The sequence below is a fragment of the Nicotiana attenuata genome, chromosome 7, assembly GCF_001879085.1.
Source record: "Nicotiana attenuata strain UT chromosome 7, NIATTr2, whole genome shotgun sequence".
In the NCBI taxonomy this organism is placed as follows: domain Eukaryota; kingdom Viridiplantae; phylum Streptophyta; class Magnoliopsida; order Solanales; family Solanaceae; genus Nicotiana; species Nicotiana attenuata.
The window spans coordinates 108,379,431-108,398,825 of NC_031995.1; the positions used below are offsets into that span (position 1 = coordinate 108,379,431).

At 39.2% G+C, this 19,395-nt stretch overlaps 1 protein-coding gene and 1 long non-coding RNA gene across 2 annotated transcripts; both read left to right on the forward strand.

Annotated features, from left to right (window-relative positions):
- Positions 6,929-8,288, forward strand: LOC109230617. The gene is made up of 2 exons (XR_002068689.1): positions 6,929-7,346; positions 8,062-8,288. It is a non-coding gene; the product is annotated as an uncharacterized LOC109230617 (long non-coding RNA).
- Positions 15,551-18,680, forward strand: LOC109229670 (E3 ubiquitin-protein ligase MIEL1-like). Its single transcript, XM_019395196.1, has 12 exons — positions 15,551-15,797; positions 15,894-15,981; positions 16,071-16,130; positions 16,827-16,859; positions 16,955-17,032; positions 17,121-17,164; positions 17,443-17,483; positions 17,598-17,680; positions 17,762-17,853; positions 17,970-18,039; positions 18,129-18,170; positions 18,261-18,680. Exons 1-12 carry the CDS (start codon positions 15,631-15,633, stop codon positions 18,408-18,410), a joined length of 948 nt encoding a protein of 315 aa, XP_019250741.1. The 5' UTR covers positions 15,551-15,630; the 3' UTR covers positions 18,411-18,680.

The following is a 19,395-nucleotide window of genomic DNA, read 5'->3' on the forward strand; positions in this document are numbered from 1 at the left end:
TGGTTGGACTAATCAGCGAAAAGGTTTTTGCCATGGCATGCATAATCTGATCATTTCAGGGAAGATGAACCAAATCCGCAAAGAAGGTGCATTCCAGGGAATTTAAAATGATTAGTTGGTACTGAAGTGCACCCTTCTACATCAGGATAAGGACCAAGAAAAGGTGACTCCAAATTGTCAAAAGCCATTTGTTGCGAACAAGATATTGACTACGAAACTATACAATTGACAAAACCAAGAAGAGAGTCATGTCCATCAATGTCGAACCTGAGAAGAGATAGAATGTTTGGCATTCTTGAGGCTGGGAGGCCCCTTTTTCTGCTACCCAAATACTTTATACCCTTCGTTACTCCTTTTGAGCCTGTTTTATTTTTCTTTGACCCCCCCTCTTTTGGAATCAATATAGAGTAAAAAAAATCGAAGATCCATGCCACTAGAAAATAGGAGTTGGGGAAATTTGTTAAAAAAAGAAGAGAAGAAAAAGAAAAGAGAAAAGAAAGAAAGAAAAATGAAAAGAAAAACAACCAAGGAATCTTTCGTGTTGGTTTGAACTACGTTTGACTTGATTCCTTTAAAAGATACGTAGGCAGCTCTACACTAGGGTTCAGTCTAACCAAATCAAAAATAAAAATTCCCCAGTATCTGAAACTGGGGCAGTATTCTTTTTTATGTTTTTATGAAGAGTCGATCCCAAGAGTTGTAAATATACAACCCTATCATCTTAAGTCTATTTTGAGCCTTAATGTGACCCTTTCTTTCTAACCCTCTCCAAAAGCCTTCCAAATAAAGACCTTCCAAATAGTCTTAAGAATGTCAAGGAAAACACGCAGTAAGCAACAATTGTCACATAACGTAGAACAATGTCAAGTTGCTCGCACAAAAAGGCGAAAACAAAGAAGAGATAATGAATGGAAATGAGAGAGTCTTATTGGTGAAAACCCTCCTGGGCACTATAAGGCAATGGTAAGTAGAGATAAATAAATGAGAGAGGCCGGTTGGTAAAAACCTTTCAGGGCACCACTGGTCGAAGGTGAGCTGTGATTTGATGCAAATGATTGGTACAAAGAGGCCAACTTCAAAGACGAAAAGGAACAACAAGAAGAAAGGATAGATTGGTTAGATAGATTCGACCGCTTAGTCCAAAATGCATGTCATGATCATTAAAGCTGGCTGCCAAATTCAAAGGAGCCCTTTTTTCTTTCTCTCCCCATAAAGTGGCATTTTCAATTAAATACTATTCCTTCTCACTTTTACATCGCGTCATTTTGTCCATTTGCATTTTTATTTTGAGCCAGTCTTTGTTAAAACAACCGAGAAATGATTTCAACATCTGTTACCAGCTTTCCAATTATACAAAGTGAGTTCTATCCTGGCACATCGAAGAGGACATACCCAGGAAGCAACATGAACAATAAGTTTGTTGAAGCTAAAAGAGATCTAAGGGTTCATGCCAACGGAAGTTCCAAAAGTTTGCTGGTCTATTTGTTTAAAAGCCAATAAAGAAAGGGCCACAAAATTGGTCACTGTTTTCTCGAAGTGCAAAATAAAGGATGTGGGGCATACACGGCATTGACAAAGGCACGAAACCATCAATGATCTCCTCTGATAAGCCGAACAAAGTGTTTCAAAGAAATCAAAAAAGGTCGCTAAGCAACATTTGCTTCATGGGCAAAGCTGATAGCACCATAGACACAAACTGATATCGGGTGAAAAATAATCAAGTTTGATTTTTAAAGAAAAAAATTGCCAAAGTGAAGACTTGCTTTATAGACAAGGTTCAGCAACACCTTAGACATCCGGTTATGAAACAGCCGGAGGCGACAATAGAAAATCGAAGTTTCTAGAACACGGTACAGAGCCTCCTAGCCGTTTGTTACCATTACTTGCAAATCAGTTCTCTAACAAAGGGTGGCCGCAGATTCAAACTGCTCAGGGCATTCAAGGCCTCAAAACCGACCACCATTGTTAAACTCACAAATCTTTCTTTGTTTGAAGCAGGAAACAAAGCAGTGTAGAATTGAAGTTCTCAAAGGACGAATTGTCACCAAAGGTAAGTTCTTCAAACTCTCTGCTATTTCTTTCTAGATATGCCTATAATCACAATCAACCACCGCATTTTCCAGCATAAGGTACATCAATCCTTAGTTGATGTTCCATTTTGAAATAGGGCACACCATTCCCTAGCCGCATGTTTAGTATAGGGTACACCAATCCCTAGCTGTATTTTCTGTCATAAGGTACAACAATCTTTAGTGAGGTTCCATTTTAATACAAGGTATCCTATCTCCTGGTTACTTTCTCTCTTAGTACAAGGCGTCATCCATTGGTTACATTCACTCAGCGATATAAGGTGCCAATCCCTAGCCATATTCTCTCTTAGTAATACATGGTGCCAACCCCTGGTTACAATCCTTCTCACTGATACAGGGCGCCAACCCTTGTTATATTCCCTCTTAGTGGTACAGGGCGCCAACCCCTGCTTACATTCTTTCTCAGTGGTACAGGGCGCCATCCCCTGGTTACATTCCCTCCAAGTCTTTCAACCTCACTCGTAGGAGACGCACTTCCTAGTTTGAGTCATTCCAATAGGAGATGCACTTCCTAATCTGAACCATCAATCCTAGGAGATGCACTTCCTAGTCCAAAATTTTCAAACTCATTCGTAGGAGATGCACTTCCTAGTTCGAGCAATTCCAATAGGAGACGCACTTCCTAATATGAATCATTAATCCTAGGAAACGCACTTCCTAGTCCAAACCTTTCAACCAATCCTAGGAGATGCACTTCCTAGTTTGAGTTATTCCAAGAGGAGACGCACTTCCTAATATGAATCATTAATCCTAGGAGACGCACTTCCTAGTCCAAACCTTTCAACCAATCCTAGGAGACGCACTTCCTAGTTTGAGTCATTCCAAAAGGAGACGCACTTCCTAATCTAAACCACCAAATCTTAGGAGACGCACTTCCTAGTACAAGTCTTGCAACCTCATTCATAGGAGACACACTTCCTAATTTGAACCACCAATCCTAGGAGACGCATTTCCTAGTCGAAGCCCTTAAACCTCACTCGTAGGAGACACACTTCCTAGTTTGAGTCATTCCATTAGGAGACGCACTTCCTAATCTAAACCACCAAATCTTAGGAGACGCACTTCCTAGTACAAGTCTTGCAAAGGAGACGCACTTCCTAATCTGAACCACCAATCCTAAGAGACGCGTTTCCTAGTCGAAGCCCTTAAACCTCACTCGTAGGAGACACACTTCCTAGTTTGAGTCATTCCATTAGGAGACGCACTTCCTAATCTGAACCATCAATCCTAGGAGACGCACTTCCTAGTCCAAGCCCTTCAACCTCACTCGTAGGAGACGCACTTCCTAGTTTGAATCATTTCATTAGGAGATGCACCTCCTAATCTGAACCACCAGTCCTAGGAGACGCACTTCCAGTCCAAATCTTTTGACCTCATTCGTAGGAGACGCAATTCCAGTTTGAGCCATTCCAATAGGAGACGCACTTCATAACTATGAACCATTAATCCTAGGAGACGCACTTCCTAGTCCAAACCTTTCAACCAATCCTAGGAGACGCACTTCCTAGTTTGAGTCATTCCAAAAGGAGACACACTTCCTAATCTAAACCACCAAATCTTAGGAGACGCACTTCCTAGTACAAGTCTTGCAACCTCATTCATAGGAGACGCACTTCCTAATTTTAACCACCAATCCTAGGAGACACATTTCCTAGTCGAAGCCCTTAAACCTTACTCGTAGGAGACACACTTCCTAGTTTGAGTCATTCAATTAGGAGACACACTTCCTAATCTAAACCACCAAATCTTAGGAGACACACTTCCTAGTACAAGTCTTGCAACCTCATTCATAGGAGACGCACTTCCCAATCTGAACCACCAATCCTAAGAGACACGTTTCCTAGTCGAAGCCCTTAAACCTCACTTGTAAGAGACACACTTCCTAGTTTGAGTCATTCTATTAGGAGATGCACTTCCTAGTCCAAGCCCTTCAACCTCACTCGTAGGAGACGCACTTCCTAGTTTGAATCATTCTATTAGGAGATGCACTTCCTAATCTGAACAATCAATCCTAGGAGATGCACTTCCTAGTCCAAACCTTTCAACCAATCCTAGGAGATGCACTTCCTAGTTTGAGTTATTCCAATAGGAGACGCACTTCCTAATCTGAACTACCAATCCTAGGAGACGCACTTCCTAGTTTGAGTCATTCTAATAGGAGACGCACTTCCTAATCTGAACCATCAATCCTAGGAGACGCACTTCCTAGTCCAAACCTTTCAATAGGAGATGCACTTCCTAGTTTGAGCAATTCCAATAGGAGACGCACTTCCTAATATGAATCATTAATCCTAGGAGACGCACTTCCTAGTCCAAACCTTTCAACCAATCCTAGGAGACGCACTTCCTAGTTTGAGTCATTCCAAAAGGAGACGCACTTCCTAATCTAAACCACCAAATCTTAGGAGACGCACTTCCTAGTACAAGTCTAGCAACCTTATTCATAGGAGACGCACTTCCTAATCTGAACCACCAATCCTAAGAGACGCGTTTCCTAGTCGAAGCCCTTAAACCTCACTCGTAGGAAACACACTTCCTAGTTTGAGTCATTCCATTAGGAGACACACTTCTTAATCTGAACCATCAATCCTAGGAGACGTACTTCCTAGTCCAAGCCTTTCAACCTAACTCGTAGGAGACACACTTCCTAGTTTGAATCATTCCATTAGGAGACGCACTTCCTAATCTGAACCACCAGTGCTAGGAGACGCACTTCCTAGTCCAAGTCTTTTGACCTCATTCGTAATGCAATTCCTAGTTTGAGCCATTCCAGTAGGAGACACACTTCCTAATATGAACCATTAATCCTAGGAGACGCAATTCCTAGTCCAAACCTTTTAACCTCATTCGTAGGAGACGCACTCCCTAGTTTGAGCCATTCCAATAGGAGACACACTTCCTAGTCTGAACCATCAATCCTAGGGGACGCACTTCTTAGTACAAGTCCCTCAACCTCACTCATAAGAGACTCACTTCCTAGTCCAAACCTTTCAACCTCATTCGTAGGAGACGCACTCCCTAGTTTAAGCCATTCCAATAGGAGACACACTTCCTAGTCTGAACCATCAATCCAAGGAGACGCACTTCCTAGTACAAGTCCCTCAACCTCACTCATAGGAGACACACTTCCTAGTTAGTCCTTCAACCCCACTCGTAGGAGACGCACTTCCTAGATTGAGTCATTCCAATAGGAGATGCACTTCCTAATCTATACCTTTATTCCTAGGAGACGCACTTCCTAATCCAAGTCTTTCAACCTCACTCGTAGGAGGCGCACTTCTTAGCTCGAGTCAACCCTGTTCATTCTAATAATAGATGCTCTCCCTAATATGAATAATTAATCCTAGGAGATGCAATTCGTAGTTCGAGTCCTTCAATTTCATAGTCATTCCAGTGCTACCCATGGGAGATGCACCTCCTAGTCTATGTTTTATCCGTTCTAATCCTAAGAGAAGCACATCTGATTCGGAGCCTTCCGTACCATTTTTGCATCTTTCAAATAAAATAAGCTGATCTGCAGCTTTACCCAATAACTCACAAAATTTTCTCAGTGCCAAACTGGGGCAGAAATTTTGTCGTTTGTTTGTCTTTGATGGCTTTGCAGGTCCCGCCGTAGAGCATAGGTCGTGAAGATCAAAGCTTGCCATTTCAGTTATGATCAGAAGAAAGAAGTCTTTCGATCACAGTTTAGTTGGAGTTAACTTTGACAGTCTGTCAATAACCCAGCTTCTGAAGATTCATCATCTCAATTTCAGATCAGAAAAGCAGGCACCGAGATTGAGTCATAATCTTTTCTTCAAAGAGCATCAAGATCCAAACTAAGGTCAACACAAACAAGCAAGTCAAGAATCAAGATTTGAATCCAGAAGACACATAGATAGGAATTTTGTAACTCTTAGTTTGCAGACATATATAGCTCTCTCTCTCTTTTCTTTTGATGTAAGAAGCAGTAACAGTAAGAGTAACAGCAACAGCAGCAGCAACAACAGTCTTAACTCCAGTGTCGGGTAGTCCCAGCTACCAAATTATTCCAGAACTACACTGACCTGATTCCTTTACAGCCAAGGATATGTAGGAAACCTCGGAAGCAAGGTTCGGTCACCCCTTTTTCAAAAATGCTTTCATTAGAGTCATAGGTGAGCAAAACTTAGTCATGGCATTCACTATCTTTGCACGAAAACTCTTNGGCTGAAAAGAGGATATGCCGCTAGCTGCGACCAACACTGACTGCTATGGAACCACCTACATCTATTTAAAGATGTAGCGGCCCCGACAAAAGGGACGTTAGTGTCACACCCCTTTCCTACCCCAAAAGATTTATATGATGTGGATTGTGGGTGGGTTAAAGAGTTTTTCCAATTAAAGTGACAAACTTGAATAGGGATTATTTTGTTTACAGAGTCGCCAGTTGGAATTGATTTTTTGGGTGTTCCAAGTTACCTTTTTATTTGAATCCCTAGTCAAAAGAAGGTTTGACTCTATTATTATCGGTCTGCGAACACAAAGTTCGGGTAAGGAATTCTGTTGACCGGGAGAAGGTGTAAGGCATTCCCCGAATCCCGTGGTTCTAGCACGGTCGCTTTATTGACATAAGCTTGGCTTTAATTAATTTTGAACAAATTGATACTTATATGCTTTTTATATTTTTACCTAGCCGCTTTTTATATCTGGATTATTAGAAAAATTAAAGATTTTTTTTAGAATAATAAGATGTCATAGTGAATTAAGATTAAATCTCATCCATTCATCTCTCCCTCATCCAATGGTCCAAAATCAATCTTCCAACTAGGTATTAAGACATAGAAATGCTGAAATTTTGTCCCATTTTCCCCATAATTATTTTCTCCTTCCTCTCTCTTCACTCTCTCTTTCTCCATAACCGCCGCCTCTCCACCGCCGTCGGAAATCGCCCACCGGCGGCCGACCACCTCCAAATCACCCCAAAATCGCACCATACAATCTCCAAAACCTCCTCTTTACATATCTCCAAACCAAATCCTTAACCAAACCCTCAAACTCCTTGAATTTTAGAACTAGGAAACTTAAGCCGTAACTTTTTTGCCCAAATTCTTAAAGTTCCGGCCACTAACACCCCACAATACCTACATCAATGGATAGAGCTCCTCAAGACCTACCTATTGATGTCAATTCTACACCAAAAATCCAGCGACCAAAAGTTCGGTCAAATTCCGTCGACCTCCCCGAACGCCCTCGTTTGGCATGCCACCATTTTCCGGCCACTTGAATTTTAAAATGGTAAAAATACTATTCTTTTTTCATGGTTGATCTGTTTTATTATTTTTTCAGATTTTTTTTGCCTCTTATTAATTATTTTAGCATTAGTTTTTGAAGTTTTGAAATGCTGAATTTTCTGTTTTTACATTGGTTTGAATTGGTTAGTTAGTTTATTAGTTTGTGGAGGGTAAAAGGTAAATAATGAAATAGGGTACTAGTAGCTTACTTTTTACTAGTAGGGTGGCTGAAATGATATTTTTTTCTCCTTGTTTCTGCTATAGCAGATTTTTAGGCTGTCCTTTCACCTTTTGGACAACCTTTGAACAGTGTTTAGCACACAAAAGTTAGTCCTTTTGGACAGACTTTTGGTGAACCAAAATCTGTCCAAAAAGTGGCTTTCTTTGCCTACTTAAGGGCATCACTTTCCTCACTTTAAGGGGAGACTGGACCATACATCTGCTAGATATTTTTACATACTAAAAAAAACATAATTTTAGGAGTAAAAAGCAGCACTTGACTTAAAGAAAGTAAGCTGAAATGGTGAGCTTTAGGAGTGAATCTTAGAGTGCAAACTTTTAGAAAAGTATAAGTCTTCTTTAAAGTTCGTTTCTGGATTTCTTCTCTAAGTTTTCGGGCTGTTTTAACACGGATTTACTGTTGTTTCGCTGCTGTTGCATTGTTGTTTATTGCTGAAATTCAGTCCCTCCCTTGCTAATATTTTCTTTCTGTTGACCAGGTATTTCCTCAACTGTTGTACTACTTTTTGGATCAAGATTGAATGGAAATGAAGTGATTCAAGTCCTTTTAGTATATTGTGTTTGTGTATGGCATGTTTAAATGATGTTTGGGTTGTTGTTTATATTGCTTGAATACTTACTATATTAAGATTCTGTTTATGCCTAAGTAGGAACCCGTAATTTAGTGTTAGTATTCAAAGCTTGCATCCTTATCACTTCTACTTTAGGTTATTGATAATAATCAGTTGAGAAGGATTCTATATCTTGCTGAAGTTTTTATGTTGTTAACTTGTAGATAGATTTTTTAAGATAAGTGCACTTTAAGCTTAAAGCTCTAGTGCTCAATAATAGTGGAGTTTTTTTTTCAGTTTAATTTTCATCTGCTTAAGGCCTGTAGTGTATTGAGTTTGGTATGGGTTATTCAGCTAAAAGTTTTCAATTAGATTACTTTTTTTTTGGTTGGAAAGATAATTGCATTAAATATAAATAAACTACAGAGGGGGTGATGTTGTTGCATCTATGTTAGAGTTTAAAAGTGAAATATCAAAATAGGAATTGTTGCCTCTAGAACTATTACTACTATCCAGTACTTGTGTCCTAGAATGAGGTTGTAATTGTTGTTGTTTGTCCCATTGTAGGTGTTGTGTCTGCATTGTCCTCCTTAGGCGAGTATCTCCTGCTTGATCCCTTTGCAAAAAGATGTTTACAAAATGTGGTGGCTTTCCAAAAATTGTGGGAGTGCTCGTTGAATCCATGTTGCATCCAGCTTTTGCTAACCCATCAGCCACTTTGTTCTCCTCTCTATAGATATGCGTGATAGTAGGATTAAGCAGCTGGTCCAGGAGGTGCCTGCAATCATGAATCAAATTAGTATAAAGTGGGGGATCTTGTTGTAACATCGTGATTACCTCTGTTGCATTGATGTTAATTTCCAGTGGAGTCAAACGATATGCTTTTGCTAGTTCAAGTCCCTGGAAAAGAGCTTGCAGTTCTGTTTGCAGTATGTTTGCATGGTTGAAATTACCTGCAAACCCTACGATCCAATTACCATGGGAGTCTCGTATGACTCCGTCTATACCTGCTTTATGGGTTAGTGTTATTACAGCCCCATCCGTGTTTAATTGGTAGTAGTTTGGTTTAGGAGGAATCCATTTAATTGGGTGGAGTAATTTGGGCTTTGTATATCTAGCAGTGAGGTAGGTGTATTCTAGAGCATGTTGAGCGATGTGGGTAAATGTTAAGTGTTTTTTTATTGTTGTTGAAGTTATTATGGTTGCGATATAGCCAGATGTCCCACAAAGTGTATGCTAAGAAAGTTTTCCTATTGATTAGATGAGGCATAGTGCTGTATTTTGTGTGCATAATATTGATCACCCACTGGTAGGGTTTAGTGCATTGATTTAGTTGATTTATAAACCGTGTGAGTCCTAATGCTTTCCAAATGTGAGCTACATGCTTACAATGGAGGAAGACACGGTTAATGGTCTCCTTATCCGTATGGCAAAGCTGGCATATGTCGTTGGGTGTGATGCCTATATGATGGAGATAGAATTTTGTTGGTAGTATATTATGCATAATGAGCCAAAGGAATGTTTTGAGTTTGGGGTGTATTTGAATTTTCCATAACCATAGGTAATGATTATGTGCCTCTTTTGTATTTAACGTTTCTTTTAGCAAATGAGAGTACATTGATTTTACAATAAAGTTACCATTTGGACTAAGACTCCAAGATAGTTTATCTGTTTTGGTCGTGTAAATGGGTACATTAACTCTATTAATAATCGTTTTTAAATCGTTAGTGACATTAAAAGGAATCTGGTTCCAGCTCCAAGTATCATCCTCCCTATAGGAGGTAATACTTCTGTTTATGTGAGTGTGAGGTATAGGCCCGGTTATAAGTGATCTAAGTGTAGTATTTGGTGCAATCCACGGTTCTAACCAAAAGTTGAGTTTTGAGTGTGATCCTAGTTGCCATTGAAGGCCCGCTTGGCATTTTTGCCATCCTAGAATAACGTTCTTCCAAGTGTGTGAAGATGAGGTTTTTACATTGCCGCTTTTGTATTTGTGTATAAGGGTGGATGCCCATAAAGAGTTGGGGTTTTGGAAGAGGCGCCATGCCAAGCTAGCTAGTAGAGCTTCATTTTTTAATGTAAGGTTTTGTATGGCTAAGCCTCCTATGTTTTTGGGCATCATGATAGATTTCCAATTAACCAAGTAAATTTTTCTCTTTTGTTGAGTAGTTCCCCAAAGGAAATTACGCATGTATTGCTCCATCTTTTTTATAATGGATTGTGGAATGGCAATGAATTGCATTATATGAGTGGGTAAACTTGACAGAGTAGATTTGATAAGAGTTATTCTCCCCGGAATAGATAGAAACTTTGTTTTCCACCCTGCCAACCTAGCTTTGAGGTTGTCCAAAATATATTGGAAATTTGATTTTTGGGGTCTTTTTTGAAACATTGGGAATCCTAAGTATTTTCCAAAATAAGTACCCTCACGCATATTAAAGCTTGCAAGTATATTTTATTTTTCTTGGGTGCTACAGTTTCCAGAAAAGAAAATTTTTGATTTGTGGAAATTGAGTGTTTGTCCTGAGAGCTTAGTGAATGTGTTGAGTGTGTCTATAATTGTGGTGCAACTCTTAGTTTGCACTGTAGATAGTAGTATAATGTCGTCCGTAAAGAAAAGATGTGACAGTTGGGGTCCATCTTTGGAAATTTTTGTGGGTTTCCATGTTAAGTAATCGACAGATTGGAATATATTCCTAGATAGTCGTTCTAAACACATGATGAACAAATATGGTGATAAGGGGTCACCTTGACGTATTCCCCTAGTTGGCTAAAATAATTGAGTTGGGGATCCGTTGATAAGTATAGATATGGTGGAAGTGGTAACACAAGACATCATTAGGGAAATTAGGTTATGTGGGAGGTTGAAGTATTGTATTAGAGTATAAATACAACTACAAGGTCTGAAATATATGAAACAGGACTGATAAACAAAAAGGGAGAAAAGCGGTGCTGCGAACGCTGGCAGTCACCTTGCTAACTCCGATAACTCTGCCTCCGATCAGTCAAAAACCGCTATCGGGTGCAAAAAATACCTGCATCTGCACACACGATGCAGGGAGTAAAGTGAGTACTCCAACTCAGTGAGTAATAAAGGTAAATAACAACTGAGCAGTAAGAAATCACGTAAAGCAACCCAACTTGCTGTATAGAGGCAGTGTAAAACCCTTTGAGAAAAGCAGTGAAGCTGTGAGATCTTTAGAAATATCTTAGCTCAGTTTAAACTCTTTTGAAAATGACTTTTCAACAGTTACGCAATTAATGCAAAACAGTTAGTGTCGATAAACACCGAAAATCCGCCCCTCGCGCACAAATATCACAGTATAACAGGTAAAAAATGAGATGCTCGTGACTTGTGACACCCCGATTTGGGCCGTGTCGGGTTGTACTTCCGCTAATTATTATCATTAAAACATATCTAAACTGCTTATGAACTGTTTAACTGTTTTAAGAAGATGAATTGGACTTAGTTGGCTGGCCTTGTCCCCAAGAGATGCGCCATCACGACCGGGTCTGGGTTTGGGTCGTGACAGTTACTCAAATTAGATTTAGAAAAAGCTTTTGACAAGCTTGAATGGTCTTTCCTCCAGCCCCTCGGGCTCACTCTCAGAACACTCTCAGCCCCTCGGGCTCACTCTCAGAATAATCTCAGCCCCTCGGGCTCACTCTCAGAACAATGGGTACCCACGCTCACTGTGGGTGTGCAGACTCCGGAGGGGCCCCTTACGGCCCAAGCGTTATATCAAGCCACCTCGTGGCATCATCTCTCGGCACTCGACCTCACATCACTCAAGCCACCTCGTGGCGTATAAATGTATCTCAGGCCCTCGGCCTCATATCACTCAGTTTATCCTCACATCTGGCCCTCGGCCACACTCAGTCAGAAAATCATCACAAGCCCCTCGGGCATTAGTAAAACAGTAGTTCTCAGCCCAAAACATCATTTAAAATATCATTTAAGTCTCAAAACTGAGTAAAAGTGGCTGAGTTGTAAAACAGTGGAAAACAGCATGACTGAGTTCAAGTAATAAGTCAAAACAGTGAGGAAGCAGTGATAATAATCCCCAAAGGGTTCAAATAGTTGGCACGAAGCCCAAATATGGCAATCAGCCCAAATCATGATGATAACAAGTAAATTTCAGTCAAATACGCGGTAAATTCATCAATCGGGATGGACCAAATCACAATCCCCAATGGTGCTCTACCCCACGCTCGCTATTCGGCGTGCAGGTCACCTCAACATAGCACTACGATGTGCAATCCGGGGTTCCAAACCCTCAGAATATCATCTACAATCATTACTCACCTCAAAACGGCGAAATCTCTAGCTCGCGACGCCCTTGCCCCTCGAATCGGTCTCCACGCGCGTCGAATCTATCCAAAATCAGAACGAATACGTCACAATATGCTAAGGGAACAAAGCCCAAGCGAAAACACTCGAAAAATATCAAAAGTCCCAAAATTAGCAAAACCCGAGCCCCGGGCCCACTTCTCGAAACTCAGAAATTTTTACATCAACGAGTTCCTTATCTCCTCGCGAGTTCATACATACCAAAAGTTCTCAAATCCGACTTCAAATGGTCCTTCAAATCCCAATTCAAAAGTTCAAAATCCCAAGCCCTAGTCCTTCCATTTTTAACTTAAGTTCCATGATTTTCTAGGTTGATTTCACAATAGAATCACGTTTTAGGTTCAAAAATCTTACCTCCAATCGATTCTCCTTGAATCCCTCTTCAATTCCCTTCAAAAAGCTATCAAAAAGATCAATAATGGAGTAAATGAGCCCCAAAATCGCGGATGAAATGTTTTAAAACATTCTGCTCAGGTCTAATTTTCTTTTATGCGATCGCGGGAAAACCTTCGCGATCGCGAAGCACAAAAACTCAGCTCCCAAAATTAACCCTATGCCAACGCAATAACATCCCTGCGAACGCAATGCTCTGCCTTATTACTTCTATGCGATCGCGGACAACCCTCCGTGTTCGCAATGAACAAATTCCAACTAAGACCCAGGTCCAATTTACTCTATGCGAACGCGACCTTCACTACGCGTTCGCGATTCAACAATTTCACCACACTATGTGATCGCATAGCACAAAAATGGACTGCCCCACAAAAGATCTATGCGATCGCAGGATTCCCTACGCGATCGCAGAGAAGAAATCTCTGCAACATCTGAACCTGCAATTTCTGCTATCTTCTTAACTCCAAAATGATCTGAATGACCACCCGAAACTCACCCGAGGCCCCCGGGACCTCAACCAAAAGCACCAGCACATCCTAAAACCTCATTCAAACTTATTCCAATCATCAAAATACCTCAAACAACACCAAACCCACCAATTCACATCGAATTCAAGCCTAAGTTTTCTAAAAACTTCCGAAACACGCTTTTGATCAAAAACCCAACCAAACCACGTCCGAATGACCTGAAATTTTGCACACACATCCCAAATAACATAACGAAGCTACAACAACTCTCGGAATTCCATTCCAACCCTCGGATCAAAATCTCACCTACCAACCGGAAATCGCCAAAATACTAACTTTGCCAATTCAAGCCTAATTTTACATCGGACCCCCAAAACCACTTCCGATCAAACTCCTAAGTCATAAATCAACCCCCGAAGCTAACTGAACCATCAGAACTCACATCCGAGCCCTCTAACACATAAGTCAACATCTGGTTGACTTTTCCAACTTAAGCTTTCTTAAAAGAGACTAAGTGTCTCATTTCTTACCAAATCTACTCTGAACACAAACTAATCAACTTGATCACATAAAACACGGATAACGAAGCATAAAGAAGCAGAAATGGGGGAAACGGAGCGGTAACTCATGAGACGACTGGCCGAGTCGTCACATCCTCCCCAACTTAAACAAACGTTCGTCCTCGAACGTGCCCAGAGTTGTTCCAAAAGCCAACCAATCGCTGAATAACCTTACCATGCATATACCCCGGGGCGACCCCACGTCACCCTATCTCATATAGGTCCGACAACACATTGCAACTGAAATTTCACAACCCAATCCAGCCCATAAGTCTTAGAACCACATTTCCACTTCCGAAACCATTCACAAGATCAGAATCTCACATCTATACCCAGAATAAGCCCGAACAAGCTGTAATTACCCACACTTGCAATCCCCGGTGCAATCACACGATATACCACATAACTCAAACACTCGTAGCGATAACTTCTGTTCACAGCAGCTGCCCACAACGACCGAATATTGGTAGAAAACCTCTTATCAACTAAAGTCTCATTCCAACACTTTCATATATTGCCAACGATAGATGAAATACGCGATAAACCACGACCATTCCTCATATCGACCATTCACGAAGCCACTTCTCTTTTGGAGATTCCATAGCAATTTCCGAGCCGAACCTCGATATTATCCTTCCAACAAGCTGAAATCAAATCTGTTCGTATTCATTAATGATCCCAACGATCTCCTCTAATCCAACACACCACTCTGGTGACATGACACATCAATATAGGTCTAAGCCACAACTTGCATAATACGCGCACCAATAAGCAACGGTCCAAACATACTCAAATCATGAAAATGACTCAAACGAAACCTCAAGCTCACCAGTACCATCACAACCACAAGGCTGAGAACCCGTCTCACATCATAGAAATAGAACACATGAATCTTCCCCGAAAGGTCATATCTCCACATAGCCTCGCTACAATGCGCGATCCTATCCAAACACTAATAATATTATTCAATATTATAATTTTAATTTCTAAAAGTTATACATGCACTATTATAATTACGAGCAATGTTGAGCAGAAATCAATAAAAGACACAAAATTAACAAGATAATTTATGAAATTCATTAATTTCTTATCCATGTTACATTTAGCTAAATATGAGTGAGTTTATTAGCTAGATTTCAACTGTAGATTCTCTTACTAGCTTGCTTTATTTTTTTTTTTTAATGTCATTTTTTGTTTATTATTGTACTTTGATTTTGTGTTTATTTAAAGTAAGTAGATTATTAGTTACCTGATTATATGTCGTAAGCTGTATCCTTCAAGATTATTTAGATTTTCAAAGTTTTTGCCCGTGAAATTAAAATTCTGAAATTATAAACTTGGAACAAATTTTAAGTTGAATTATTAATTTTGAGGACTTATAAGAAAGTTTCTTTAATTATTGAGTTAGTTATACACAATCAATATTTACGATCATCTTTACGAACTTTTATTATAACTCAATACTATTTTTTAAATAAATTTATACTCATTGAGATAGGATTCACACGCATGGGGCGTACCTTAAGAGTTAGTATTTAAAAATATACAATAAATAAATTTGGAATAAGAATATAGAAAGCGTTGGTTTTTTATTACATTACAATAGAATAAAATAAGGGGAAAGCTAACAGGAAAAAGTTGATTGCATTCAATAAATACAGCCGGCATAACGCTAGCGTGTCGCCTCGTCATCAATGAAAACTGATCAAGGCAAGTAACTACAACAATGGAAATCTATGGGCTATACATTATATATAGGTGGGGGTTTGTATTTTTTTTTTTTATTTTAATTACAAAAAGGTTTCTTCTTCTTATCCAAAAAAACAACCCAGTTTATTTATCCAAAAAGGTAGAATTGATTAAAGGGAAGGAGATGGATTCTGGGAATTATGGGTAAGTTTCTCTGTTTTTTTTACTTTGTTAATTCTATGAAAAATTTCAAAAGTTTATTTTCATTATTTTTTGTTAATCTTTTTATTTTCCTTATAGGTGCTCACATTACAAGAGGAGATGCAAAATAAGAGCACCCTGTTGTGATGAGATATTTGATTGCAGGCATTGCCATAATGACTCAAAGGTAGAATTTTTTTTCCAATTTAGTTTAAAATTTTGATTTTATCTTTTGTTATGTGAGAATTAATGGTAGCTTTAATAATCCTTGATCAGAATTCTTTAGAAGTTGATCTACTCAAACGCCACGATATTCCTCGCCATGATATAAAAATGGTTAGTTTTCAATGTATTCCTTCTTCTGTTGTATAAAGATTCTGTAGTTATGCTTGGATTCTTAAAATAGGTACCCCCTCTTTCATTAAAAAAGGGAGATGAATACAAGGGTAGGTGATTTAGAAAGTATTTAATTCTATATAATATTGGACTGAGATGAGCGTAAATGAAGTGACATGGACAGTGAGGATTTATATAGCCGACCTCAACTTGCTTCGTGTTGTGGTATAGTCGTTATTGTCACATGTAAGTTCTGGTCGACTCATTTCTAGCATTCAAAGGTACTTTTCAAATTATATGGAGCTTTGTTGCACGAAATGAGTTTGGTCATCTTTGTTTCTTTTTTTGTTTGGGAATTTGCTTCGTTTGACTGCGGCTAGCTCTTTTGTTTATTACCTGATGATGAACAAATAGAGAGAGAAAAAACTTAGGGAACTTTGCCCTTTAAGTTTCTCTATGTCACTTTCGTTTGGGATTGAGGCATACTTGATCGGAAACAGTCTCTCTGCCCTTCCAGGCTGCGTACATCCTACCCTCTCCGGACCCCACTTGTGGGATTACACTGGGCTGTTGTTGTTGTTGTTGATTGAGGCATACTTGATTGATGGGTTGATTATATATCGTGTGAGTGCTCTTGTTTGTCAGACCTTTTATTGTTGACTGATTTTATTATGTTGCTTTGTAAATGTATTTCAGGTCGTTTGCTCATTGTGTAATACTGAACAGGATGTGAGTTTCCTCAATTGATAATGATTCAATTCAAGTACTTATATTTGTTAAACTTGGGTAAAAATTTCCTTTTTTTGACCTTGATTGTCCTTTAGGTTCAACAAACCTGCATTCAGTGTGGGGTTTGCATGGGAAATTACTTTTGCTCAAAATGCAACTTCTTTGATGATGATGTAAGTCTCTTTAGATAGTTCTACTATAATATTATGTTGTTGGCTCAATATTTGTACTATGTTTAAACAAGATGATTTGTATCTTTAGGTTTCGAAGAATCAATACCACTGTGATAAATGTGGAATCTGCAGGTTAAGATCTTTTTTCATGCTGTACATCATTGTCAGTTCTTTAATGCATTTTCCTAAATTACCACATTCGTATAAACACAACGGCAATAACCTCTGAGACATAGGCCTGGTGTGTGGTCGCAAAGTGTTTTTTCTCTGCATTATCAATTTTCTTCACCAGACTCCATATCAATCGACTTGCATCAGTTGGTCTTCACGTGTCATTGAATCTCTCAAGCGTGACAGCATTGTGTCTAATATATTATTTTTCATTTTCCTCCGCAAAATTTTGATAACAGAACGGGTGGCAAGGAGAATTTCTTTCACTGTGACAGATGTGGTGAGTAAGATGCTCAACCTTGATTTAGAACTTAATCATCGGCCAAATCTCTTATTATGTTGTAATTAGTGGATTAATTGTGGAACATTTGACCCTTTTCCTTCCCTTTTTCAGGATGCTGCTATTCAAATTTGATGAAGGAATCACATATTTGTATAGAAAGAGCAATGCACCACAACTGCCCTGTTTGCTTTGAGGTAAGTGCAGAATCCGAAACATAACGATTTAAGAAGATAAGCATGAAATGAATGTTTCTTGATTCTTGTCACTTGATGCAGTATATTTTTGATACAACAAAGAATATCACAGTCTTGCCTTGTGGTCATACCATGCATCTGGAATGCGTTATGCAGATGGAACGACATTTCCAGTAAGTTTGACTTGTTATGTTTCTCTATAAAAGAAAATCCACAATTATCCCGTAATGCATCAACCCCTCCATTTTGGCCTGCGTTCTGCTTAATTCTAACAATTTTGTGCTTGCAGGTATTCTTGTCCTGTTTGCTCAAGATCATATTGTGACATGTCCCGTGCTTGGGAGAAACTGGACGAGGAGGTACAAACTACATAGTTATTACGCTATTTGACATTGTTTTCAAATCTTTTTCTAAACTTGACGAGCTTTATCCACATTTCTAATTCTAGGTTGCCTCGACACCCATGCCTGAAATGTATCAGAACAAGATGGTAAAGAACCAATTTGTTCGACGCATTGTAATTTTTAACAAGAATTTGATCACCTTATCTTACATTTGGTTTCTTTGGACTCCTTTTTAGGTTTGGATTCTTTGCAATGACTGTGCAGAAACATCCGAGGTTAACTTCCATATAGTGGCACATAAATGTCCTTGTTGCAAATCCTATAATACGCGGCAGACAAGAGGAGGCACCAGTTCATGCACTAATATTACTGAAATGGTCCGATGAGGTTCTTATTCGAGACTTAAGAGAAGAATTCTGCTTCAAAATTTCTCTTGGAAAGCGCGGAATGATGAATTCAACGCCCACGACTACAACATTTGGTATAATTGTACCTTTATTTTTCCCGGACTAGTTTTACAGGTCATTACTTGCAATCAGGGAGCAGTGGGACATTCTTCGCTTATTCTTTCAAATGTTAGCTGTGATATTTCTCATCAAATATTATCTCTTTTTTTCATTATCTGAGGGGACATACAAAAAGATATTTCTTACGAACTTAGATTAGCTGGTCGTCAACAACAACAACAATAACATACGCAGTATAATCCCATATATTGGGTTCTAGGGAGGGTAGTGTGTACGCAGACCTTACCCCTACCATATGGAGATAGAGATGTTTTTTCCAATAGACCCTCGGCTCAGGATTAGATAAGCTGGTCCTGGAGTTGTTTAAAGCTTAAGCAGTAAAGGTAGCAACATAATGTATTTTGATGACTGCACCTCTTGCTATGATCGTGCAGCTTAAGACAACAATCTAGAGTTTTTGCGGGGGAAGTGCACGGTTAGCCACTAATAACATATGTATTAACTTTAGGCCACTGTTTAAAATTCTTTAGTCTTTAATAAACTTTAACTGCCCGGACGAAAATACCCTTCTGCTCATGTCCTTAACTTTTGAACTTAACTTAAAGACTTCAGGACTACATGTCCTTAACTTTTGAACTTGTAACTCTAAGTTCAGGACTTCAGGACTACATGTCCTTAACTTTTGAACTTGGAACTCTAAGTTCAGGACTTCAGGACTACATGTCCTTAACTTTTGAATTTAACTTCAGGACTACATGTTCTTAACTTTTGAACTTGTAATTCTAAGTTCAGGACTTCAGGACTACATGTCCTTAACTTTTGAACTTAGAACTCTAAGTTCAGGATTTCAGGACTACATGTCCTTAACTTTTGAACTTAACTTCAGGAGACTACATGTCCTTAA

Coding starts and splice junctions, on each gene's coding strand:
- LOC109229670 (XM_019395196.1), top strand. CDS start 15,631: ATGGAAATCTATGGGCTATACATTATATATAGGTGGGGGTTTGTATTT. Junction 15,982..16,070: donor ATTGCCATAATGACTCAAAG/GTAGAATTTTTT, acceptor ATCCTTGATCAG/AATTCTTTAGAAGTTGATCT. Junction 17,484..17,597: donor CTTTCACTGTGACAGATGTG/GTGAGTAAGATG, acceptor TCCCTTTTTCAG/GATGCTGCTATTCAAATTTG.